Source organism: Python bivittatus, unplaced genomic scaffold (assembly GCF_059951505.1).
Source record: "Python bivittatus isolate LINGU-HERP-01145 unplaced genomic scaffold, Pbiv_v1 ctg000610_np1212, whole genome shotgun sequence".
NCBI classification, from domain to species: Eukaryota; Metazoa; Chordata; class Lepidosauria; order Squamata; family Pythonidae; genus Python; species Python bivittatus.
The window spans coordinates 2,073,552-2,100,100 of record NW_028277088.1 but is presented as its reverse complement, the minus strand read 5'-3'; the positions used below and the strand labels follow the sequence as shown (position 1 = coordinate 2,100,100).

General features: G+C 46.5%; 1 protein-coding gene across 1 annotated transcript in view; it reads right to left on the bottom strand.

Annotated features, from left to right (window-relative positions):
* The window catches only part of MYL3 (myosin light chain 3), a 32,418-nt gene extending 6,145 nt beyond the window's left edge, over positions 1-26,273 (bottom strand). Inside the window, exons 1-6 of the mRNA XM_088150073.1 lie at positions 26,013-26,273; positions 12,045-12,072; positions 3,722-3,871; positions 2,568-2,741; positions 590-667; positions 30-65 (exon numbers count right to left, since the gene is read on the bottom strand). Coding sequence (XP_088006199.1) covers positions 37-65; positions 590-667; positions 2,568-2,741; positions 3,722-3,871; positions 12,045-12,072; positions 26,013-26,141 — 588 coding nt within the window. The 5' untranslated portion in view covers positions 26,142-26,273 and the 3' untranslated portion in view covers positions 30-36. The remainder of the gene's footprint in view (positions 1-29; positions 66-589; positions 668-2,567; positions 2,742-3,721; positions 3,872-12,044; positions 12,073-26,012) is intronic.
* Between the last annotated feature and the right edge of the window lie 276 nt (positions 26,274-26,549).

Sequence of the window (26,549 nt, the reverse complement as noted above, 5' to 3'; positions counted from 1 at the left end):
TAGTAGAATCAAAATAATAATCCTCTTACCTGCCATTTAATTTGCCATGATATGTTTCACAAACGCTAGAATAAATAGGAAGAGAGGGGAAAATGATTGCAAGGATCCCATTCTTTCTGCATATTATAAATCTCCAAATCTCCCATGTCCCTCCCAGATCTAGATGGGATACTATCATTCTAGATGTTCTGAAAATGTCATCCTTTAGAAAAACTTAATGGCACCTACAATGGTAGATATTCTCCCCCTCCCCCAAATCGCATTTTGCTGATGCTTTTTTTCATCCAGGAACCACATAAACGTGGTGTGGCATTTCCTCCCCCTGACTGGACTTTGAAATCACTTAGATGACCTGCATTATTCATGCTCCACTGGATCAGCTTTTCTGGTCCCCCGGTCTGAAGAGCAGCGTGTGGGCAATCATTTACCCTGCCCTCTTTTTCATATTGATTGTTCCCAGAGATGTGATTTACGATCCCCCCATCCTCCCTCCAGGCAGCTGGAGCCCAGAGAGCACATTTATGGCTCAGCCCGATTAGAACCCAAAACATATGGTGGATGAAGGTCATCTGTTTTGGAGCCATCATACCTTCATAATTAATACACCCATTTGAGTCTTCTTGACCAGCCATTAATTTATCAACTTCCTCCTCGCTTAATCTTTCTCCTAAAGAACGGGAGAAAAGAGAACATAACTCAAAAATTGTCACCTGAAAATGCAGGGAGGCTTCAGGATGGTCCTAAGAAGAGAGAAAGGACTTATTGTCTATTGTCCCCAGGGGCAGGACCAGATCCAAGGAAGGAGACTCAGGGTGGACACCAGAGGGAAGTTTCTGACTGTATGAGCCGTGAGCTGCTGGAACAGGGAGTTCTCCTTCAGACAGAGGTTGGATGGACGTCTGTCAGATCTTGCATAGAATAATTAGCTGGCCTGCAAGATTCCCCTCTCTGTGATTCACATTCTCATGTTCAAGGAAAATTCAGCCCATAAGGGCCATATGCCCAAGAGACGGTGCAATCAAGTTTTAGAAGTGTGTGTTGGTGTTGGTGTGTGTTTAATCCTTCTCCCCAAAGAATTTCAAAGTGGCTTGGCTGTTCGCAGGAGATCAGCCAGGGAGGTCACAGTGTTATGACACCGTCACTAAAAAGATATGTGTCATCTGCAAACTGATGTCCTGTTTGGGGCTTATAATGGATGCAAGGTGGTTAGAGAAGCATTGCTTAGTTTAGTCCTGATAAGATGGTGCAGTTCACAAAAGATCCAAACCCTTAACCCAGGGTAAACAAAATGTGAATTCCCAAAGAAATAAACCAGGTTATGGTTTATCTGATTGCCTGGTTCCTATAACCTTCTAAGGAAATCCTCATACATTGGACAACAGCCAAGGGCACCCTTGAGCCATTGTGTCCTGCCAGGGTGCTGCTATCTCAACTTCCCAGCCTAGCCTACAACCCTGGGATTTTCTGGTGGTCTCCCATCCAAATATTATCCAGGGTGGACCCTTCATAGCTTCCTAGATCAGCCACAGTCAGCTCAATACTCCCCTCCAAATTCAGCTGCTGTGTTTACACATTGCTCTCAGCCGGGTTGTAAATCATGGTTTGATGAATAAGCCACCGTGGTTGAACTCAGTCCCTAAACAAGTAAACCTCAAAATGGGCTACATCTTGGTGTGGACTCCATTCATTGAATGATGAACCTGAAACATTTCTGCAAAATTAAAGGAATTCATACAAATCCGTGTAAGTTTACTCTTGTGTTGATCACAATGTGATGCACAAATAGATTTTTTTCAAGAACCTCTGAACTCAGTGGAAAACAGAAAAGGAAGGGGGGGAAAGATAATTTCAAAATGGCAGAAGGAAACTTAAAAATGGGAGTGCGATTTACCCAAAAGCTGGAAGATGGTCTGATAAACCATTGGGCGGCTGACCAACATATTCATCACATGTTCCTACTTCCTATTTCTGGTCAGACGTGTTGGCTTTTCTCAGGCGCACCTTCCCGTGAATATTCCAACCACAAAATTGCACCACTAGGTCAGATTACTCATCGTGGTCAACGCTCTCTTTTTTAAAACATTTAGTAATGTTTCGTGCAGGGGTATTCAATGACACCAGCAAGGGCATTAGAAGTTTAGCAGCGGATTTATCTCCTCTGATATTTTTTGCCCTTCAATAGCTGACGTTTGGGGCTTCTGCGACCAGGCTGAGAAATTGGTTGGCTTAGCTTCTTCCTAGGCTCCCTCGCTTTTTCAAGTGCCGTTTCTTCTCATCCCGTTCCGGCACTGAAGAGGTTACCTAGCCGGGTAATGAAACATTTGCAAGAAAAGGACCAAGCTCAGAGAACCCCGAGGACTCCGCATTTCTTCTCTGTCCCATTTATGAAGAAACCACCCCATCTTGGGAAGGTCCAACCATATTGACAAGATGCAGCTGTTTCCCACATGCAGACAATCCAGCTGAAGGGCTGACCCATCTTTGCTTTGCTGCATGTCTGTGTGGGGAAATGTTGCAACCAAAGACCCTTTCCTTGAAACGTGTGTGCACTGTGGGATCAGTCTTACCAAGGGTAGCCAAAACATGGCGAAGTTCAGCTCCCATGACTGTCCCATTTCCTTCCTTGTCGAAAACCCGAAGGCCTTCCACGAAATCTTCAAAGGTACCGGTGTCCTTGGTCTTAGCGATGTGCTGAAGCATGGGCAGGAAAGTATCAAAGTCCAACATCTTGGAGTTCATTTCTGCCAAAAGATGAAGAGATTTCTTTCACCCACAAGGTTCACCAAAACATTGCATTTCATTCCTTACCAGGCAAGCCATTGCCATGTTTCTTCAGATATGGCCATTGAGGGTGCCATCAAGGCAGATGGGGGCTTACATGTTGGACCAGCCAGGGTCCTCCAACAATTGAAGTTGCAGAAGCAACAGAGAGCATTTCTTAGTCATCAGGTCCCAACTCTGGAGTTCACAGCAGAAAGCCATGGTGAAGGTTGTGAGCTAAAATGGTTTGGGAGACAATGGGGGAACACCAAATTCTAGGAAGAAACTATAGAGGCTTGAAAGCAAGCATCAAATGATGTCCATCTCTTCAAAGTTTGGGGGGAATGATACTGGAGATTATCATTAGTCTGTGGAATTGTCACAAGAAAGTGATGGCCACCTGGGGTGGTTATTTTTAAAAAAGGGGGGATTGGATAAATTGATGGAGGACAGGCTTATTGAGGGCAATGAGTCTTGGAGACCCCATATTACCTCAAGGTTGGGGGCACCATGCTTTCAATCACCAGTTTCAGGGGAACAACAGTTAGAGAAGGATGGATCTCCCTCTCCTGCTTGGGAGCATCTCAGAGGTATCTGGTTGGCTTCCATAAGATACAAAAGGTTGGACTAAGTGGGCCTCATCCAGAAGATCTAATCTCAACTTCTTAAATTTCATACAGAATTTAAAGCAGGATGAACAAGGCCATTTTTTTTGCCCATTATTACAAAACAACAATGAATTTCTGGTCCTTTTTATTACAGGGGAGTGAAAACTCCTAGGCAGATATTTAGCTAAGTTGATGGGAGAAACACGGAAATCAAGACAGTGAAACCGTGCATGATGGTGAGACACAGAGGGAAAATGTCTCATGCAATTATAGAAAAATGGTTCAGTCAGCTCTGAAAACAACACTCATTTTGCAAAATTGCCATCACGCAACACAGTGGAGAAGGTTCTAACCGTCTGGTTTCGGGCGGCCAAGGACCTTGTGGACGTCTGCCTGGGTGGGATTCTGTCCGCATGACCGTAAGACGTCTCCGCACTGCGCGTAAGTGATTTTCAGTTCACCCTTTGGAGTTCTGTCGAAGAGTTCGAAGACCTCCCTAAATTCTGAAGACAGTAAGAAAAAAAAAACCATAAGAAAAATTTGTGCTTTGTCGCATGACCTTGTTTGCAAAGTAATATGGACATATCTAGAGTTGAAAAAGTTGATTTTTTGCTCCAAGGAGCTTACAGTTTAAAATCTGGGGAGATAGTAGGACAGTGTTTCTCAACCTTGGCAGCTTGAAGATGTGTGGACTTCAATCCCCAGAATTCCCCAGCCAGCACAGCTGGCTGGGGAATTCTGGGAGTTGAAGTCCACACATCTTCAAGTTGCCAAGGTTGAGAAACACTGTAGGAGGAGATAAGAAGGGTGAAGGAGGAGACAAAAGATAATGAGAAATGAATGGGGGTAAATATTCCACATGTTTTTGAACTCGTTTTTAAAAGATCCTTCAATTACATCTTGACCGACCCTTCTGATCTGGTTTTGGTTTTCCAATGAGGAAACTTTGAAAAACTTTGCTGTTGATCTCGTTATTAGATATGTTTTCATTCCAGCTCATTTGGACTTCCCGGAGGAACTGCTACAGTTAGAAAAGGAGAGGTCACCCCGTTTGTTATATGATTTGTATAACCCAGAAATGTGGGACTTTAACGGGAAAAGCCATCTCAGGAATTAGCTTTCGACACAGTCCAGAGCAGAGCAACAGACCTCTGTGCAAATTTCAGATAGAGAAATCTACATCTATATCTAATTTTACTAATCAAATTTGTATGGCCACCCACGTCACAGAAAGTGACTCTGGGTAGCATGCGATGATCCAAAAAAAACAACACATATATAAACACTCATTATAAAAATATAAGAATCAACATTAAAAAAATAAATAATCTAAAAACAAAATATACCAACTATATATTTTATACAAATTTTATATAAATATATACATATACGTATACATATACAAAATACAAGATATATATAAAACAAAACCTTTGGGATTAAAGAATTGCAAAGTTCAGTGGCATTTCGAAAGGCCCTGACTAGACATTTTTTTAAAAAACAGAATTATTCCTTTGATGATTGGAAGAAAACGTTGCTGATTGGAAGACTCTGTGTTTTGCACACCAAGGATTCCAAGTGAAATACTTGGTGTTCTAATTTTAAGATACCTTTATTTATTTAGTTATTTATTTATCTATCTACCTATCTATTTATTTATTTATTTATTAATATTTTAATTCCAAAAAGAAGAGGGAAAAAAACACATAAAAAGTGCTTTTACAAAAAAGTGGGGAAAAAACCAAAGAGAAAAAAAGTGTTAATATGCCATTATAACAATAAACAGTTGCAATTCTATATATGCTTATCTAATACAAACATTATTCGAGTACATATCTATTTCTAATAGATTTATAATGAGGCCCATAATAGATTTATAATGAGGCCCATGTTTCATTATACTTGTCCATGCAAGGTCTACGTCTGTAGGCAATCCCCTCGTAAGTGGCAAGGGCAATCAGGTCTAGGCCCTCCTAGACATAATTAGAAGGTCCAAGTGAAGGATTCGAAAGAGATCTGCCATCTCCCCCTGCGAGTTTTCCGCAAAGTTGTACAGAGATGGGTTTGGTCCTCTCTGGGATTGGAGGATGAGAGAGAATGGAGAGAAGCGTGATAGATCCGTAAGGTGGAGCTCCCTCCATTCATGGTCCTCTTTGCTATCGATGAAGATGGAACGTCTTTCTGAAGCAGAAGCTCTTCTTTATCTGTGAAGATTTGGAGCCCTGCAAAACGCATCATTCTAAATCTCAGGCAAAGCCTTTGAAGGAAAAAACAGGTCTTGCTGTGGATCGGTGCTCTTATCTGTAGTTTATTGATTGGTGGAAAGTAAAACTTTCTGCCTGTCTCCGGAAGCTGCCACTAATCCACATTATGGTGTTTCGTTGGTGGGTGGGAAAGAGCTGTTCCTGCCATGTAAGACCAGTTTTGTGGCCCCCGCATTGGCTCCCTGTAGGCGCACTTCAAAGTGCTGGTTTTCATCCAGTATCTCCAAGACGGTCTCTTTCAAATAAAGAAAGAGCCCATCTTGGGCATTCATTTTGGGAGGGGGTGCAGAAGGCCCCCCATCTGAGAAGTGAGGGATGGGGCCGTGTTTCTCTGCTGCATCCCCCTCCTTCAAAATAGCTCCCCCCACCCCCCATGTTTTGGTTGCTATTCATCTGGAGATCACTTCAGAAGCCCAGAAAGTTGATGGCACTTTGAGGAGCACTTTTTATATATTTGTCACTCAGGGTGGGGCACCAGCAGGTGCTGTTTCTAACAGGTTACTTCCCTTTGTTCTTCTCCAATTTGTTAATCAGTTTGCTCTAGTTTTGCACTTTCACGTGCTTGACAGACTCCCAGAAGGTTACAGGATTGAACTGCACTAAATCAAATTCCAAAATGATGTTGTCCTGCGTATCTCCCAACAACAAGAGCATCTAAAAAAGCTCTCCTCAGCAGCTACGTGAGCTGTTTTATGGCTTTCTGGATAAAGCCCCCCGGAGTCATATTTGAAGTATGATGGCATGTGGAAGAGGTAAATAAATCAGTGGTGGAGGCTTCGATAATTAGATTAAAGGTATTGCAGGAATGCAGCCATTAATTATCCAGCTATGTATTTGCAACTGTGTGGAAGGATGGAAGGAAGGAAGGAAGGAAGGAAGGAAGGAAGGAAGGAAGGAAGGAAGGAAGGAAGGAAGGAAGGAAGGAAGGAAGGAAGGAGCAGATAGACAAGGAGGAGAAGGAGAAGGAGAAGGAGAAGGAGGAGAAGGAGAAGGAGAAGGAGAAGGAGAAGGAGAAGGAGAAGGAGAAGGAGAAGGAGAAGGAGAAGAAGGAGGAGAAGGAGAAGGAGAAGATAGACAAGGAGGAGAAGGAGACAGAGAAGGAGAAGGAGACAGAGAAGGATAAGATAGACAAGGAGGAGAAGGAGAAGGAGGTGAAGGAGACGGAAAAGGAGACGGAGAAGATAGACAAGGAGGAGAAGGAGAAGGAGAAGATAGACAAGGAGGAGAAGGAGACGGAGAAGGAGACGGAGAAGGATAAGATAGACAAGGAGGAGAAGGAGAAGGAGATGGAGAAGGATGATAGACAAGGAGGAGAAGGAGAAGGAGAAGATAGACAAGGAGACGGAGAAGGAGATGGAGAAGGATAAGATAGACAAGGAGGAGAAGGAGAAGGAGAAGGAGATGGAGGAGGATGATAGACAAGGAGGAGAAGGAGAAGATAGACAAGGAGGAGAAGGAGAAGGAGAAGGAGAAGGAGAAGGAGAAGGAGAAGGAGAAGGAGAAGGAGAAGGAGAAGGAGAAGGAGAAGGAGAAGGAAGGAAGATGCCTCCAATTTTCAATAATTTCTTTCCTCTGATTCCTTTACAGGCTCATTTGGGGCATTCTGTTTCCACTGGATCAGCCTTCAGGTCAGACTCACATTTATTTTTCTCCTGAGCAAAAGTCCATTTAAAAGACAAGCTGTGCAATGGATAGGTGTCAACAAGCAACGATTGCTGCATTTTCTTTCTTTAAAAAAGGAGTTTTCTGGCCCTGTAAAAGGAGGGGCCTAGTTCCTCCCTCAACAGGAAGCAATCAGGGACCCCCAAAGCTATCAGCTAGAACTGGGAAGTTGAAAAAGATCTTTCAGAAGAGAGAGGGTTAAGCCCATTTCTGTTATCAAGAATGAGGTGTCCATGAAGTCCCAGGGGCTGAGCTTGACTCAGAGGTGATGGAGCTTCGTTTCACTGTACTGAAAATGGCTGTTTTTTAAAATACAAATTGAAATCCTAGCCTTTTCAGTGCAGTGCCCCTGCGCAGAGTTTACACCACAGTGGCCACCTGATTCAGCTTCTCTCCATGTCTAGGTCAGTGTTTCTCAACCTTGGCAACTTTAAGGTGCCTGGACTTCAACTCCCAGAATTCCCCAGCCAGCACAGCTGGCTGGGGAATTCTGGGAATTGAAGTCCAGACATCTTAAAGTTGCCAAGGTTGAGAAACACAGGTCTAGAGAGACACCAAGATTCAAAATCTGTTGTTTCACAACCAAACAGACAACTGGCTCCTTCCTCTTTGCTCTCTTCTGAACCTTCGTTAATGACAACCCTGGTCAGCAAGGACCACGTTGCCCCTGAGTTCACGCAGGATGAATCCTTGCCCCACCGCTTCTGAGCCAACACAGTGGTGATTGTTTGGAAGCAGAAAAGTAAGCTCAAATGCCAGATCCAGGAACCTTTTTAGGCGTATATTTTCTCTCCCGAGCAATCGTCCCACCCTTTCCTAAGCAAGAGGTTCTAAATAAGGTGGCGATTCCCACCCAATTTCCAACCCTAAGGATGCCTTTCTGCTGTGGGCACAATTACGCTTTGGAAGGCCAAGCAAGGGAGGGACGAGTCAACTTTATTATTGGCCCAAGTTTCTCATTTTTTCTTTATATATTTCTATATATCTCATTTTTTTTCCTTTATATATATCTAGATATCTCTATAGAGACGAAGAAAAAATGAGAAACTTGGGCCAATAATATATATATATATATATATATATATGAATTTTTCAATGTAATAAAAATGTACAAACCAAACCAAACCAAGGATAAAAATAAGATAAAGGGAGAAAGCAAGGAAAACATCCAATTATACCTTCTACCCTTCTTTCTATCAAGTAGTTATCGTCTTAATTTTCCCGCTCGTTTTTCCAGCGATGTGCTGGGTTCAACCCCATCCCAGTTTCATTTTACAACTCTCGCACAGAATAAAATCACAGAAATGGGTCCATGTTTTCAGGAACGTCTCTCCACCAGCCATATTGGCCTGACGAAACACAATTCTTTGTGCACTTGTCACAACAGCTTTGTCTTCAAGGGTACAGGGATGTGTGTTTTGAGAATTGCAAACCACCCCATGCAATTCTGGAAAACACCGATGTCAGGAGACAATGCATTCCAGTTACATGTGGCTGATAAAACCTTGCAAAGGATTGAATCGAATAAGCTTGTTTCCAGCCAGACTTGCAGAATGCTTCTAGGGTTTTGCTATCAAAACGTTGTCTCAATAAGACCACGAGCTCAGGAGTCTAAAATTACCCCCTCCCATTACTGTTCATCCCACTATATTGATTTACACTGGAAGCTACTCATCCGTAGATCAATTTGATCCAAGCTCTCTGCCTGACTCCATTTCCATTACCCCAAAGCAAGTAATGCCTTGAGGATGGACTTCAGGGACAGGCGACTTTGAGGGCACTTGAGATGCACGGGAGAAGCGAGTTGTTGTTGTTGTTCAGTCGTTAAGTCGTGTCCGACTCTTCGTGACCCCATGAGCCACATCGCGCCAGGCCTTCCTGTCCTTCACTGCCTCCCTGAGTTTGCTCAGTTTCATGCTCATTGCTTCAGTGATGCTCTCTAACCATCTCATCCTCTGCCGTCCTCTTCTCCTTTTGCCTTCAATCTTTCCCAGCATCAGGGTCTTCTCCAAAGAGATCTCTCTTCGCCTTAGGTGACCAAAGTATCTGAGCTTGAGCTTCATTATCAGTCCTTCCAATAGAAGCGAGTTGCCTTTGATCAAATGAAGTCAAGTCGCTGAGTCAAAATAATGACGTCTGATCCAAGCAGATAAAGTTGAAAAATAGTTTGCAATATCAACAAAGAAGACACTTAACAGTTGAAAGCACAGAAAAAAACAGGACCATAGACAGATCCCAGGGACCCTTGTTGAGTTGAACCTTTTTCCTGTTAGAGCAGGGTTCCTCAACCTCGGCAGCTGGGGAATTCTGGGAACCAGCTGGGGAATTCTGGGAGTTGAAGTCCACCCGTCTTAAAGTTGCCGAGGTTGAGGAACCCTGTGTTAGAGCAGCTACAGGAGGATGTTTCAGCAGAGAGCTAAACCCAACCAATTTGGGGATTGGGGACTGTTTCTCAGCATCTCTACCTAACAGAATTGGTGCAGAGATTAAATGGAGAAGAACCTGCAGGCCTTTGAGCACTCTGGAGGGAAAATGGGATTAAAACAAAAGAATAAACCGTTCATGTAAATTAATCTAAAAAATCATTCAGGCTCTGTCGATGCTGACTTTGCGTAGGCGTTCCAAGAAAACACAGATTTTTCCCAGCATGGTAGAAGTCAGAATTGTGGAGTCCTTGGTGCTCTCTGAGCTTGGTGGTTGGCTTGCAGACATTTCATTATCCCCCTAGGGAACATCATCAGTGCGAAGGAGTGTGGGGTTTGCTGCGTGCTTATATTCAGTAGCTTGCCCTGCCAGTGTGGGTGGGGGAGAGGTTTTCTCCTTGGTAGTCCCTTGATTAGGGTGTTGTTTTCTGCTTGATTGTTTGTCTGGGGTTAATCCCTGCTTATCTGGCTGTTGGCTGCTGGAGAGGATGCGTTCCGGTCTTTTTGCTTCCTTCTTAGCTTTTTTATGGCCTCTTTTGAATGGTGTGTCAATGTGGTTTATCTTTATGTATCTACTGATGGCTGATTTCTCTGAATGCCAGGCTTCCAGGAATTCCCTAGTATTTTTGGATTTGGCTTGGTCTAAGATGCTTTCAGTTTCCCAGCTGAAACTGTGGTGGGTCTGTCCATGTGTTGCGAGATTAAGGAGTTTTCATTGTGTCTTCTGACTGCTGGTTGGTGCTCATGGATGCGCTCTGCCAGTCTTCTGCCCATCTGTCCCACATAGTGGCTGTTACAGTCCTGACACCGTCTGTTGTAGAGGACCCTTGTTTTTTCTGCTTGGGCCACTGGGTCTTTAGGTTTGCTTAAGATGTTTTGGAGGGCTTGAGTTGGTTTGAGTGCTACAGAGATGCCAAGCGGTTGTAATAGTCTGTTGGCTGTTTCTGAGACGTTTCTGATGTATGGCAGTGTGATCCTTTTCATAACTTGTGTTGGTTGTGCTGTAGCGGGTTGAGTGGTAGGCCCTTTTTGGTAAAGTAGTATGGGGATCCATTTTGTTGGAAGATGTTGTATCTGTTTCCTTTTTCTGTTGTTCCGGGTTGCTGCAGTGCATTTGTGCTCATCTGAATAATGTATGAAGAATTATGTATGAAGAATAATAATGAAGAATTCAGAATGGCATGAATTGATTTTTCCTAGGTTGGCAAGCTTTAGACATCTACTAGGTCTGATGCTGAAATCAAAATGTCAAGGAGGGAGGAAGAAAAAGGTCAGTTGCTCTCAGGAATCCAATCTTTCAATGCCTTTCTCTGAGAAGAATGATGCACGTGCTGGAGAAACCATGAATTGTCAGGAGGCCTGCATAAATGCAACACATAAGCTCCGAATTTAAGTAACGGGGAAGGGAGAGTTTCATGCCAATATTTTCCAACATAGAGAAAGAACAGATGGAAAGGAGCTCTTCTGGTTGGATTAGGTTGGGTTTTACCAGTCAAATCTGGGGGAGAGCAGCAAGGTCTGCCCCTGGATTGATGTGACAGGCATGTTCAACAGATGGACACTGTGGATTGATTTGTATATCAGATTGAAACAATTTTGTTGTACGTATAGCAGAAGTCCCGTCCCTAAGATGCTTGCATTCCTTCTTCATCGTTTGCACGTCCGGGTTTTCAGAGGCAATCTTCTCCTCTGCAACTTCTCCCTACCTGCTCCCTTTTGCAGGGACAGTCTTTTTAGATAGTCCTACCTCTGTAGGGTTTCAGGTTGAACTTCTGGTGGTCCACCAGCATTCTCTTCCCTGCATTAATGCCCGCTTGGCCTTTGACCTGTCGGACAAGGCTTGGTAGGGTGACCCCCCTCAGGTTTCCACCACTGGCCAGTGTACGGTCAGCTGATCCTACAGCTGTGATGGTCAGCTGATCTCCAACCAGCGGAAAGGATACGTATATGATCCTTCAACCAAAGAAGGGGCAGAGAATACCCTTCAAGTAAAACAAACCCTCTTAACCCTCCCAACAACTGAGAATTGAATTAAGCATCTTTCTGGTGGACAATCCATGGTGACTCAATGAGATGCTGGTCCTTGCTTGAATAAAAATCTAGTTCGCTTCCATGAACTCCACTTTCTTCTTACCATGCAACTGCATACTAACCCTTGCCTTTCCATAAGCTCTCTTTTTTGGTTTTGCTTTTTGAGTGAAAAATGCTCAGGTCAAGAATTTGTCCTACAAAATGCCCACTGGCCCTGAACTCCTGGAATGAATGAGCAACTATGGCTGTCAGCAGAAACACCCTTGTTACAGGTGGAAGAAGAAACGGCAACTTACCTGCGATCTGATCATGATTGAATTCCAACTGAAAGAAGAAGAAAAGAGAGAGAGAGAGAGAGAGAGAGAGAGAGAGGTCATTCCCGGCTGCCATGAAACGGGAAGCCCGTCAAATTCACGCAACATCTTCATTACAAGGCATGCATTCTGTGCCAGTTCGACAGTTGTGTGTTACATATTTCTTCTTGTTCATTGCCATTTATTTTTAGAACCCACTTCTCTAAGTTTACTCTGCAAGATGGAACACCGGGTTTAGGACTATAAATCTTGCAGCAATAAACAGATGAGTAGACAGTAGCAAGTTTCATGTTTCAGAAACACACTTGAAAAACAAATGGTGAGTTCTGGCTGGAAAGACGCCCGGAACAACACCTGGCAAACAAAATAAGATGCTTCTGTTCCCAGAACCAGCGTTTCTTTACAACATTTTCCTGGAGATCCACTCCCTAAATGTTTGCAAGTCTTGTACTTTGGAGTTCTGGATCAAGCTGGTGCAGCGCCTTTGTCTGTAAGAGGATAACCTCAGTTTTAATGAGAATCGGTCTCCACCCTGTTCTACGGCTTGGGGAAATTACATTAAGCAGCAGGAAAGGAGAATTACAGCCTTTCTGGAGAAATTAGATGAGTTTCTGGCAAGATCCACAACCAGAAATGTAAAACATTTTACAAACCGCCTGTTCTCTTGCTAATGGACTTCAGAAATCTGTTCCAGGTTCTCCAATAGCCTCCTTAACAAACTGATATCTCTCTCTCTTTTTTTTTTTTTTTTGGCTTTTCTCTGCAGAAACAGCAATTCCAACTTGGTGGGGGTGGCTGTTTTTTCAAAAACATCTTGGCCAGTTTCCTCCCCCCAGCCCCAAAAAGGGTACATTCCCCCCCACCTTCTTCTTAGCCATTTTCTAAATTTATATGCCTGAAGTCAGGGATGGGCCATCTGCCATCCTAGGTTTAAAATTATCCCTTGCCTTAATCTCAGTTTCCCCCTCCACTGATCAGAAGAAAGAAGAAAAAAGAAGAAGGAAGAAGGAGGAAGGCAGAAGGAAGAGGGGAGGGAGGGAGGGAGAGGAAGAGGAAGAGGAAGAAGAAGAAGGAAGGAAGAGGAAGGAACAGGGAGGGAGGGAGGGAGGGAAGGAAGGAAGGAAGGAAGGAAGGAAGGAAGGAAGGAGAAAAGAAATAGGAAGGAAGGAAGGAGAGGAAAGGAAGGAAAGAAGGAAAGAAGGAGAAAAGAAATAGGAAGGAAGGAAGGAAGGAAGGAAGGAAGGAAGGAAGGAAGGAAGGAAGGAAGGAAGGAAGGAGAAAGAAATAGGAAGGAAGGAAGGAATGGAAGGAAGGAAGGAAGGAAGGAAGGAAGGAATGAAAAGAAATAGGAATGGAATGGAAGGAAGGAAGGAAGGAAGGAAGGAATGGAATGGAATGGAAGGAATGAAGGAGAAAAGAAATAGGAAGGAAGGAATGGAGAGGGAAAGGAATGGAAGGAATGGAATGGAATGGAATGGAATGGAATGGAATGGAAGGAAGGAAGGAAGGAAGGAAGGAGAAAGAAATAGGAATGGAAGGAAGGAAGGAAGGAAGGAAGGAAGGAAGGAAGGAAGGAAGGAAGGAAGGAAGGAAGGAGAAAAGAAATAGGAAGGAAGGAAGGAAGGAGAGGGAAAGGAAGGAAAGAAGGAAAGAAGGAGAAAAGAAATAGGAAGGAAGGAAGGAAGGAAGGAAGGAAGGAAGGAAGGAAGGAAGGAAGGAAGGAGAAAAGAAATAGGAAGGAAGGAAGGAGAGGGAAAGGAAGGAAGGAAGGAAGGAAGGAAGGAAGGAAGGAAGGAAGGAAGGAAGGAAGGAAGGAGAAAGAAATAGGAAGGAAGGAAGGAAGGAAGGAAGGAAGGAAGGAAGGAAAGATGGAGAAAAGAATTAGGAAGGATGGATGGAAGGAAGGAAGGAAGGAAGGAAGGAAGGAAGGAAGGAAGGAAGGAAGGAGAAAAGAAATAGGAAGGAAGGAAGGAGAGGGGAAAGGAAGGAAAGAAGGAAAGAAGGAGAAAAGAAATAGGAAGGAAGGAAGGAAGGAAGGAAGGAAGGAAGGAAGGAAGGAGAAAAGAAATAGGAAGGAAGGAAGGAGAGGGGAAAGGAAGGAAGGAAGGAAGGAAGGAAGGAAGGAAGGAAGGAAGGAAGGAAGGAAGGAGAAAAGAAATAGGAAGGAAGGAAGGAAGGAAGGAAGGAAGGAAGGAAGGAAGGAAGGAAGGAAGGAGAAAAGAAATGGAAGGAAGGAAGGAAGGAAGGAAGGAAAGAAGGAAGGACGGAAGGAAGGACGGAAGGAGACAAGAAATAGGAAGGACGGAAGGAGAGGGGAAAGGAAGGAAAGAAGGAAAGAAGGAGAAAAGAAATAGGAAGGAAGGAAGGAAGGAAGGAAGGAAGGAAGGAAGGAAGGAAGGAAGGAAAGGGGAAAGGGGAAAGGGGAAAGGGGAAAGGGGAAAGGGGAAAGGGGAAAGGGGAAAGAGGAAAGAGGAAAGGGGAGCGAGAGGAGAACAGAATGGAGGGTCTTGGCTCTGGCCTCACCCGGTGATCCGCTTGTTCCTACCTTACAGCGCCCAACCAAACCCTTACGGAACCTCAACCCAAAAGAGGCGTTTCTCCATTTCCGCCTCGGGCAGCTGCTTGCCCCAGGCTCTCCCCCCAGAACAGTTTTGCTCCTCCACTGGATCTTTCCAAAGCTCCACCTCTTGGCTCAGGATATTCCTGGGGTTCCTGTCCAAGCCAGCGGTGCTTTATTTCTCAATTGTGCATTAAACAAAACAAGACAAAAACCTGCCCATGAAAATTAGGATTAGAATGTGCTGCGTTTCTCCTGCAGGAGTGTTTCTTTAGTCCTAGTTTCAGTGTCTAAGATTCTGTTACTCTGCTTTGCTACAACAAAGAGCATCCCAGGACCTGCCATGTCTGCTTCTGGACCTGGCCTACTTCAAAGGGCTGGCACTAACCTTGGAAGCCTCCCCAGTTTCTGCCTGTCCTGTCTTATGCTGAACCAACTCAAGGCCGGGTTGTCTGGAGTTTCTTCCTCGTGCTTCCTTTTACCTCTGGGCTGGGCAACCCCTTCTCCAAGCTATTAAAGGGTAAAGAAAGATCAATTGCTTAAGGGGGCTTAAGCAACTGATCTTTCTTTGCCCCTTAATAGCTCTCTGACACCATCCTCAAGGTCCGCTTTAAAATCCTTTCCATTCTCTGATTCAGTGATTTGAAACCAACCCCCACACCGTGGCATCTGCCACAGGGCGAAGATGCCCGTATGCTGAGCCTCCCACGGTGAGGACACCCATCCATTGCTGCCATAACATAGCCCTAACAAGTCCCAGCTTTGGTGTGATGACATCATATGGGCCATCTGCACCCCCACCCCCACTCATGGACACCCCTTCCAGCACATCTGCGCAGGAGCATCCACGGGAGAGGTCAGGAAAGTCAAGTTGGCCCCCATGACCGCACGGTCAAAGCCCAGCTTCCTTTTTCCCATACCATACACATGAAAAAGCGGTGGGGCCTCAACCATGCAGTTCTGGCTTCCAACTGGACTTTCTTCACACACACACACACCCTCTGTAGATACTCCTGGTCACACGTGCTGGAAGAGTGAAGTTCGCCTTCTCAGCCATGGATGCAGCGTCAAAATGCGTGGCCTTGAACAAGATTCCCACCAGCGTGGGTCTGTCTTTCTTCCAAGGAGCTAGTCCTCTGGATCCCTTCCATGAGGAAAAGAAAAATGGTGCCATCATGTTGACATGCTCTTGGAGACCCAGATCCATGGGATTCTAGATGTTCCAAGTATGAAGTGAGGAAGAGTCATGATTTAGCACAGTGTTGTCCAAACTTGGCCACTTTAAGATGAATGGACCAACTCCCAGAATTCCCCAGCCAGCTCTTCCTTATGCTGGCTGGGGAATTCTGGGAGTTGAAGTCCACTCATCTTAAAGTGGCCAAGTTTGGACAACACTGATTTAGCATAATGCTCCTCAAACCTGGCCACTTTAAGACATATGGACTTCAACTCCCAGAATCCCCCAGCCAGCATAAGGAAGAGCTAGCTGGGGAATTCTGGGAGTTGAAGTCCACATGTCTTAAAGTGGCCAGGTTTGAGAAGCACTGATTTAGCTGAATCCTCCAAACTTAATTGTTTTGCAAACTAGCCTGGCCAATGCATTCCAACTTGACTCCGTAGCACAGCTTTTAAAAAAGTTCACGTCTCCAGCCTCCTCTGGCTACAGAATTATCACCAAGAACTCCTTGAATTGACTGTAAACACAAGAGTTGGAAGAAGAGGCCAACAGAATTAGTCATGCATTAGTGGCCCCTGGATGCTAAACAGGATAAAATTGAATTACCCAGGAATTCCCTCAATCATCATTTCTCTCTTGTGGGTCTTTCCAGGAATCTACACTTAATAAAGAAAGCAGTAAAGGCCTGTCTGCGTCAGAAAAAGTCACGCCGCCCCGAGAAAAGAATTTTGCAGAATTTTGATCTGCAGAGCATCTCTTCTTTGGCAGATGTCTTCTAACTTTGGGATCCCTTCATGGGGGTTTTCCTAACCTTGGGCTGGTGCAGTCCCTTCAAAGATGGGGGGAACTCTGCAGGTAGGCCAGGTTTAGCTGTTGGGGGGCCAAAATGCACATGGCCCAGTTTCTGAACCTCTGGTAGAAGTCACTCCGGTGGAAGGCTAGCTGAATTTTTCAATTTTTCTTTGAGCTGTCCAGAGCTGGAAAACTTACGAAGGGTTTGCCTATTTTTGTCCACCAGGGAAAAATAGGTCTTTTATTGCACTAAAATAAAAAAAATTACCAAATCAGTTGGAGACCTTGGACCATTGAATACTCATTTGGTTTGGAGGAACATGATAGTTCTCTAATTATTGCTCTATTTAAAGCCAAAATAGCAGAGATACGCTCTTTTGGAGTATGAACAACATGAGTGTTTGCATACCTGCTCCCCCAATCAATCTGGTTTCTGGATGCGTTCCCTTTTATCGAATGTGTAAGTCTCATTAAACCTGGGCGCATAATGCAATGTTTCCCAATCTTGGCCACTTGAAGATGTGTGGACTTCAACTCCCAGAATTCCCCAGCCTGCCGTGCAGAAGAATCCAGAATGGCGCAAATTGCAAAGGAGAAGGCTCCAAATTGTCTTAAATTCTAATTTCAACATCCAGTATGGGGAAAGTACATTGCATACAGCAGCAGAGGATTGAGTTAAATCCCCTAAACCAGTGTTTCTCAACCGTGGCAACTTGAAGACGGGTGGACTTCAACTTGTCGCCACGGTTGAGAAACACTGCATTATGCATTATGCATTGTTTGTGCCCCAAACGAGCGTATCTCCAACTGACTCGGTAATTTTTTTTCCAACTGCCAGCAAATGCTTTCTACACCAGAGGGAGGGCTGGGGAGCAATATTTTCTGCCAGACAGGTGGGGAGAGGGTCAAAAAAGTCAAGATGGAGGGCATTCCAAGCCTTGATCTCTCTCTCTCTTTTTTTTACGGGCAGCATTCCTACGTTTGCAAGGTCGGTCTGTCGAAGCCCTGACTCCATTTTTGTGGCTTATCGTGGACCACAAGCCGAGTTCATTTGGTGTGTCGTGGTCCGATCTCTTCAGCAGATGGTTTAATTCAGAAAAGCGACTTCAGAGGAATTGCCCCAGAAATCTTCCCAAACATTTCTGATGATACCCCCGGATTGCCTCGCTGATTTTAAGCAACGTGATTTCCCCCCCATGCTTTTAGTTAAAAGAAGGAGCCAAACAGCCTTACCCTTAAAACTTCCCCACTGCAACCCCCCCCCAAAAAAACACTTTGATAGTAACATCTTCTCCTTGGGGGTCTCCTTGAAACGCCCTTGGGGGTCTTATTCATCTGCTTTGCTCCAGTGCTGAAGAACCAGGCGGTGCTTTTTCCTCCCGAGAAGAGAGGCTTTGCTGCGCAGCCTCTTGGGACCTGGGAGCCACCCGCGGGAAGGGCGAAGAGGCAGCAGCACGGATTCGAGAATGGTGCCCGGGCAGGCCAGCCCGGAAGCAGGAGGTGGGGTGCTCTCCCCCCGCCCCCACTTGCCAAAGAGCTGGGCAGGAGGAGGAATGGCCCTTCTGGCTGCAGGGAGCTGTCTGAGCATGTGGTCCTGTGCTGCCCCCCCCCCCCCGTCCTGATGCTCAATTTGAACTGGGTATGACCTAGTTTAGATGCCTCCCCCCACACCCCAGGCTGCAAAAGCAAAGCAAAGGTTTTCCAATGGGCTTGATAGACACTGGGGGGATTGGGGGGTCTTCCCTTCCCTTCCCTTCCCTTCCCTTCCCTTCCCTTCCCTCCCTCCCTCCCTCCCTCCCTTCCTTCCTTTCCCTTCTTCTTGCTGACTCCTTCCCTTCCCTTCCCTTCCTTCCCTTCCCCTTCCTTCCTTCCTTCCTTCCTTTCCCTTCTTCTTGCTGACTCCTTCCCTTCCCTTCCCTTCCCTTCCCTTCCCTCCCTCCCTCCCTTCCTTCCTTTCCCTTCTTCTTGCTGACTCCTTCCCTTCCCTTCCCTTCCCTTCCCTTCCCTTCCCTTCCCTTCCTTCCTTCCCTTCCCTTCCTTCCCTTCCTTCCTTCCTTCCTTCCTTCCTTCCTTCCTTCCTTCCTTCCTTCCTTCCTTCCTTCCTTCCTTCCTTCCTTCCTTCCTTCCTTCCTTCCTTCCTTCCTTCCTTCCTTCCTTCCTTCCTTCCTTCCTCCCTTCCTTCCCTTCCTTCCCTTCCTTCCCTTCCTCCCCTTCCTCCCTTCCCTCCTTCCTTCCTTCCTTCCTTCCTTCCTTCCTTCCTTCCTTCCTTCCTTCCTTCCTTCCTTCCCCTTCTTCTTGCTGACTCCTTCCCTTCCCTCCTTCCTCCCTCCCTCCCTCCCTTCTCTTCCCTTTCTCAAAGCCAAACAAAAGCATCCCTGTTTCTCCCCCCCCCCTTTTATCAAGACAAAGAGGTGACAGCTGCAACGGGAAACAGGAGACGGTGCTGGGGGGGCGCAGCGGTGGAGAAAATGCGGTGACCTTTCTTCTCTTAATAAAGAAATGATTCTATTTTGGACAGGGACAAAGGTCAAGGTAAACCAAGCGGAGTCAGGTAAATGGGCAGAAGAAGAAAGGACAAGGCCCTGCGGTGGCTGGGTGCTTTGAGCCTGTGCCCCCTCGCTGCCAGGCTGCCCCTTCCAGCCCGGGCAGAAACAGAGTCCTAATGGAGGCCCTAAACTGGCACCAAGGGAGCCGCCAGGCAGCCTGCCCTTCCCCTCCATGCCAAGGGCCATTTTCGCTGCTATTCTTGCAAGCTGATTTTTGGCCAGGCAGAGCCAGAAGGAGGCGGAGTTGCTAAACAGGTGGCACGTCCAGCACCAGGGAGGCCACAAAGGTGCCATCCCGGGAAGACCAAAACGGGCAGGGCATCGCTTCCCAGCTCTCGGGCAGGCTGGCTTAGCAGAGACGTGGAGCGTGGAATTTCCTTCTCTTGCCCATAGCAAAAAAACTCCCTGCCAACTGTCTGCAGGGAAGTCAAAAAAGTCAAGATGGTGGCCACAACAGGGTGGGGCTTTGATCATGTGGTTGTGGCCACCCATCTTGACTTTTGCCCACCTACCCCCTGCCCTGGTCTCTCTGACAGCACAAAACATGCCTCTCCTTTTACGCTGCCCTTATTTCATCCCCTTAACAACCCTGCGAGGTAGGTTGGGCTGTGCACCTGATTAGGTCCAGGTGAGAATAAGGAGGTGAAGCTGAACCTTCCTCTTTCAAGCCCAGTGTTTTAACCACGACGCACCACTGGCTCTCTGTGTCAGTGGCAGGGGTTGGTAAAGCCACCAGGTGAAAATGCTGGATTAGGAGCAAGAAGACCCAGGTTCTAGTCCCGCTCAGCCATGGAGCTCCTTGGGGGGGACCTTGGGCCTCCCTCACAGGGTTGTTGTTGGGGAGATAAAATGGAGGGTGATCCTGTACAAGCTGCCTTAAGTTCTGAAAAGAAAATGGGGCCAGCCATCCAACCGTAAATACCTATTTTAAAAATAGATCTTTTGACCAATTAGCCTGCTTTGCTTGTGTTCTTTACTCAGAAAATTGACTTTTTAACGTGGATACGCCAGGGAAAAACCACGTTGGCTCTCCGTAATTAGCATTGGAATAGCCCGAATATTTCAGCCATCTAAATCATTCTCAGGATTCCTTCCTTCGCCTTCCTGGAGGCCTCAAAACCTGCTGGACCCTTCTGACATCGCGCCGAATGACAACGCGGGAACCCGAACAAGCGTCGGCACACCCAGCAGTGAACCCGGGAAGCTTGAGGCAAATCGCGGCAGGATATTTTCGGTCTCTAACCGTGGTTCCGATTCCCTACAAATGCTGTGACCCAACAGGCCTGAGACCCCGCGGTTTGGGGCTGCTTTTTTCATGCAGGGGGGAAATTGCTTGGGTTTGCTCTCGCCACCCTCCGCTTTTCTCAGAAGGAGAAGGTTTCTACCTCCTGTCGAACCGCATTTGGCCCAATTTCTGTTGACCCGGGTCACCCCCGTTCGCCGCTAGAGGAAGCGAAGCTGGCGTTCCCAGCCAAACCAGACTATACGAGGAACGCCACTGGATCAGGCCAAAGCTAATTTTAGTCCAACGTTTAGTTTCGGACCGTGCACAATCAGCTATCTTTGGCTGCTGGCAAGCTGGGGACCTCTCCCTCTCCCATCTCTGTCCCTCTGCAACCAGGTTTTGGAGAAAGGTGGGCCCCCACCTGGAGGTCCCATGGAGTCTTCAAGGCCACAAGCCTTGGATAGACCTGTCCTGCATGAATTTATCTGAGGGCTTTTAAGGCCATCGTGGTCATCACCATCTCTGGTGGCAACGAATCTCACAGGTTAATCATGCTTTCATCTGTCTGCATCCCATTAGCTTCATCAGACCATGCCTGGTCCTACTGCTTTGAGACAGGGAGAAAAACATCCTGCCGTCTTTCCCTACCATACCTTGCCCATATTCCCTTTTCCCCAACCTAAAAATCCCAAATATCCCAGCCTTTTTTTTCCCTACAGAAGATATTGGAGTTCCTTCCCCTCCTTCTCCTTTAATTCCTCCTTTTTTCCAACAGGGAAGCCAAACCGGCTGGCAGAATTCCAGATGCAGACCCACCAGAGATGGACAACACTGGCAATTTTAGTTTCGCTCCCTTGGCTCCTAATCCCAGCACGGAATTGTGCACAACTGCCCTGCGTAGAAGGCTCCTAACCAGGACCTCAAGATCTGGTCCCTTACAGACAGCTCAGTTTCATGGATGTCTGGAAAAAGAGAAACCTGGAGAAGAAAGAGCTTCCTACTTTTTAGGCAAATTGCTTGAATTCTAATAAACTTGCTTGTTCATCTCCCCAAAGAATATTTAAGGGGAAATAAGACTCTTTAGGCTTAAAGCAGTGTTTCTCGACCTTGGCCACTTGAAGACGGGTGGACTTCAACTCCCAGAATTCCTCAGCCAGCCTTGCTGGCTGGGGAATTCTGGGAGTTGAAGTCCACCCCTCTTCAAGTGGCCAAGGTTGAGAAACACATACCGGCTGGGGAATTCTGGGAGTTGAAGTCCACCCCTCTTCAAGTGGCCAAGGTCGAGAAACACTGGTTTAGGGGATTTAACTCAATCCTCTGCTCTACTGTCACTGATACACAATGTACTTTCCCCATACTGGATGTTGAAATTATGAGAAATTTAGAATTTAAGACCATTTGGAGCCTTCTGCTTTGCAATTAGGGCCATCCGGGATGATCCTTCCGCATTTTTTCCCCCCACCATCCCCGTCCCATTTGATGAAAGAGAATTTGCTCTGGATGCGTCTTTCAAAGGAGAAGAAAATGTCAATGCAATTCTCCTGGGTGGGTTGCAGCTTCCAAGCACTTATGAAGGATGGGATGGCCAAAGTGCATGCACACACGTGTGTGCATGTGCGTGCAATCTTTTACTGCATAGTCGTTTATCTGGCACTTCCTTCTTTTTTCCAAACTTCTACGGAATCCCAAGGAAATTTTATTTATTTATTTATTTATTTATTTATTGGATTTTTCAGCCGCCCATCTCCCCCCATTGGGGGAACTCTGGGCGATTGACAACAAACATTAAAAACATAAAATATATAAATACATAAAACCTTAATTAAAAACATTACTAAAAAGGAGAAGGAGATCCAGAAAATTTCTGGATGGGGGTCATGTGGGGAGCCGGGGAGATCTGAAGCCTGGAGCAACCCCAGCCATTGCTCTTTGCTTCTGCCAATAATGAAGCGTGTTCAGCTCCCTCACCCCCACCCTCTCGGAGAAGTTGGAAAGAAATTCTCAAGCAGCCTGGGCATAAAGCAGAAAAACGGAAGCCTCTTTGGCAAGGAAAGGAAATTGAGAGGTTTCTGCCCAGCCTGACTTGCAGCATTTTATTCCACCCTCCCCAGTTCTTCCCCATCCTGCAGCCACCGGGTCTTCTGCTTTGATGTTGAAGCTAGAGCGATCTGGAGACTGGCACTCAGCTGGGCGTTACAAGTAGAGGGAATTAAGTGGGGGGGGGGAGTCTCTTCCCTAAAGAATGTATACTCTGTCTCCAATGCATGGGAAGAGTAGAGAAAGAAGGCATAGGATAGGGCAGATGTTAGCCAGGTAGATGCCCAGACCGGGCAACACTTCCTAGCAATCTCTTGGCGACGGTCTTACAAGTTCCATCCAATCCTCCTTAAGATCTCAGAGCCTTTTCTGCAAATCAAAGCAGCTTTTCATGGTGGGCAAGAAATGGGCATCTGTCCTATTTTCTGGGATTTGGGGAAGGCAAGAAGGGAGATCATCCTTTAACCGGCAGAAAGCCAAAATAACTGGGGGGAAAGGGAAGGGCAAGGCCGCTCCGAAATTGCCTCTTCCATGGAAGAGAAGGAGGGTCCAGCTGGGCTTCTTGCTTCGGAAGAGCCGTGGAGACGGAACAGATAAAATGAAAAGGGTTCTCAAAGGATCTGAAGGCAGCAGGAAAAGGGGGGAAATAAATCTCGGCGCGATTAGATTTATGGCCCTAGCCCAAGTATTCCCAAAACCTTGCTGGCTGTCTTGCTAATAGCAGATTTATAGCTGTGCTGGCGGAATATGGAACCGGCAGGGTTTGAAGTGAAGGAGAGAGCAAGTAAAAAGAACTTTGTAATATTTGCAAGCCTGATTTCCAGTCCCTCATTTTAGCCAAAGCATAACCATCATTTCTCCCAGTCTTGGGATAGTGCAAACAGAATGGCCTGGAAGTTTTTCAGGCAGACACGTGTGTGTGGCACACACATAGCCAGACACACACATACACACGCACCCCAGACAATCTTTGCCAATGTGTCAAATAGGAAGAGGGGGAGAAACGTCTTTCATTTGCATTTGAAAGGAAATGGACTGACTTTTGCATGACCAAGCCTTTACCTCACTCCCAGGGGTGCCCACAGGGAGTCAAAAAAGTCAGTATGGCAGCCATAACAATGCAGTGAAAACCCCACCTTTTCCTTACATGCACATTAAAAAGACCAAGGCTTTATGGCACGGTTGTGGTTACCTTCTTGACTTTTTTGACCTGTCCTGAAGACTACCCCCCCCCCCGCTCATTTGAAATCCAGCGAACTTTGCAAATTCTTGCTGAATTTGACAAAGCAGCTGGCCAATGCAATCTAGAATGTTTTATTAGAGAAAAGTCTTCATGGAGTAGAAAAACCCTGTGCTACGCTGCGGATTAAGGTTTGTTCATAGAAAAAGGCCACTCTTTTAGGAATATTTTTTTGTCTTCCAAGTGACATGAATTGGGGTGGAGATTACCCGAGAAAGAAGAAGAGAAATTCAAGGGCAAAGAAGCCCTTCGAGGATATAATCTTTTCTATTCCCGGCTTCAGCGGATCGTACCGCGTGGTGTTTGTTCTTCCCTGCGCAACTCATGCAGAAACTAAGCAAATAATAATGCTATTAAAAAGCTAATCCGGTTCTGTATATCTCGACAGCGCACCCAGCGCACACAGGCCTTATCAATAGGTGGGTCTGGCTCTAGAGGGACCACCTTGAGTGGATTTTAATCAAAGAGGCAATATGGTCGATTTCAAAAAATTCCCACCTCTCAAAGATTTTGTCCCTGCAATGACACCGACCCCGAAACAGGGGATCATATTTTATTGTATTATGAATTTTATCAGAGTCTTCGGCAGGACGTCATCTGGCCTGTTTTAAAATCTAAACCAGGAAGGGATTTTTTCCGAGGAGGTGAAAATTTTACTCGCAGATGAAAATCCTGAGATCCCAGCGGCAACAGCCAGATTTTTAACGATGGCTTAGAAAGGCAAGGTTTAAGTAACGAGTGGGGCCTTGAAGTGTATCATTATGAATGAAGTTATTAAATATTTTACTTGTTAAATGGTTTTATTCAACGTCAAGTCTAGATCCTATTTGCAGCTTGTTCTGGGGCCTTTGGGCTGTAAAATAAATATTGATCGTTGAGCGGATTTTTAGACGGCAGCTGTTTGGAGAGCAAATGAGGCACGGGGAGAAGGTCTGCAAAGTCCCTTATCCGAGCATCAGGTTGGGCGTGCTCTTAACTGGTTGCTCCAGAAGACAACACTGTCCTGGAGCTTCAGAAAAAGGGATGTTTGCTAAATCATTTGGAACGATTTGACGTTTGAAAGAGCGGCCAGGTTGATTTAATGGGGGAAGATTTGCGGGGGGCAGAAGCTGGATTCTCCCTGATCCCCCACGGGAAACCAGAGCCTTTAGGAAGCTCCAAACTGCTTCAAATCCAGCCAATTCAACACTGGATCAGTGTTTCTCAACCTTGGCGACTCAAAGATGGGTGGACTTCAACTCCCAGAATTCACCAGCCAGCATGGCTGGCTGGGGAATTCTGGGAGTTGAAGTCCACCCATCTTCGAGTCGCCAAGGTTGAGAAACACTGCTCTGAATTAAATCAAATTGTGTGGATGTGATGCAGGAAATCAATGAAATCCAAGGGCTTCCAAATGGGCGCAGAAGCCTCCTCAATCGCTGCCCGGATTCAAAAAAAGTCCATCGAAGGTCAGAGTGGCGCACTTTGCAAATGAGTTAAAATGCCCCCCCCATGGTGTGCCTGTAGCTGCCATCTTGACTTTTTTGACATTCACAGACCCCAGCGGACGCTCCTGCGGACTTCCAAGGCTTCTCAAAGGGCGCACGGCCCTGCCTTCTATCCCTCTGTTGGCAGATTTTTTTAGGAGGTGCAGACCGCGCTGGCTTGGGGCTGCAAATTTCTCTCTCTGCTTCGCGGTAGGACCAGCCCAGCATCAGATTGGCTGGCATTAAAACCAGGATCAGCTCGGCTTCTTAACCGAAGTCGATGGGCTTGTGCAATTTATGGGCGTGTGAGAATAGGCAAATTTGATGCCAAGCTGCGTCTTCCGCCTTTTTAAAAACCTCGGTGATTTTCTCTCTCTCGCTTTTTATAATGCATAAGCAGTCACCCAAAGGGTTTGATTGGGATTCATTTAATTTGGCGAAAGATTCATTTCCACAAATTGGATGTTTGCAAAATATGGGACGGCTTAATATAAAATGCAGGATTCCTTCCCCCAGGCGGACTTTCCATAGCAGGGTGGGAAATTGGAAGGGGACGATCAGCAACGGGCGCTCCAGCATTCATGGCAAAGCAAACCCTAAGCAGACTTGAAGCAAGGCAAGAGAATGCTCCGTGGATGGGCCACGGCTGCGAGCCAAGAATCTGGGAGTCGGAGGGCTCCCTCGAGACCATCCAGCCCAACCCCCTGCCCAGTGCCGGAATCCAGAAGCAGGCACTGCCGTCCTGAAACGCAGAGGTGGAGAGACCCTCTTCCCTCCACCACCAAACAGGCATCACCCACAGAAATATTCCTCCGGCAAGCCACGTCAGGGTTGCTTCAGCATCTCCTTAGGACCCCCAGCCAAACCAGGTCTTTAGGGCTACAGAAACTGGAAAAAAAAGGGCACTTACTTTGATGTTCGCCGGGTTAAACTCCACTTCCTTGTGCACTGGTTCAGGAGGGGGGGCCGGCTTCGGGGCGGGCTTTGGTTCTTCTTTCTTAGGCTCGACTTTTTTCGGCTCGGGCTTCTTGGGGGGCATGGTGCTGGAGAGGCGGGTGAACCCAAGCGAGGCTGGTACGTCCTCCTCAAGGGGCAGAAGGCAGAGCGCGGGACGCTCCCCTGGCCGAGGTCTTTATCCCCCTCCTCGCCCCGAAGGTCACACCGGTGTCAATTGGCCTCCACCCCCTGCCCAAAGCCCCCTCCCCACTGCCCATCGCACATACCGGGTTGTACAATAGGGACCTGGCTATAAAAGGGAAAGGCATCGGGCTCAGCTATTTTGGAACAGCCTCCGAGGGCATCGTGCTGAATTGGGGCGGGAGGAGAAAGCCGGGCCGAGGGTCATCAGGGACGGCGCAAGAGAGCGGGGCGAAGATGGGGGGCTGGGGCGGGTGGCAGACGCCCACAGCTCCAGCTCCCCTGCGCTTCGAGGCCTCTCTTCCCAAGG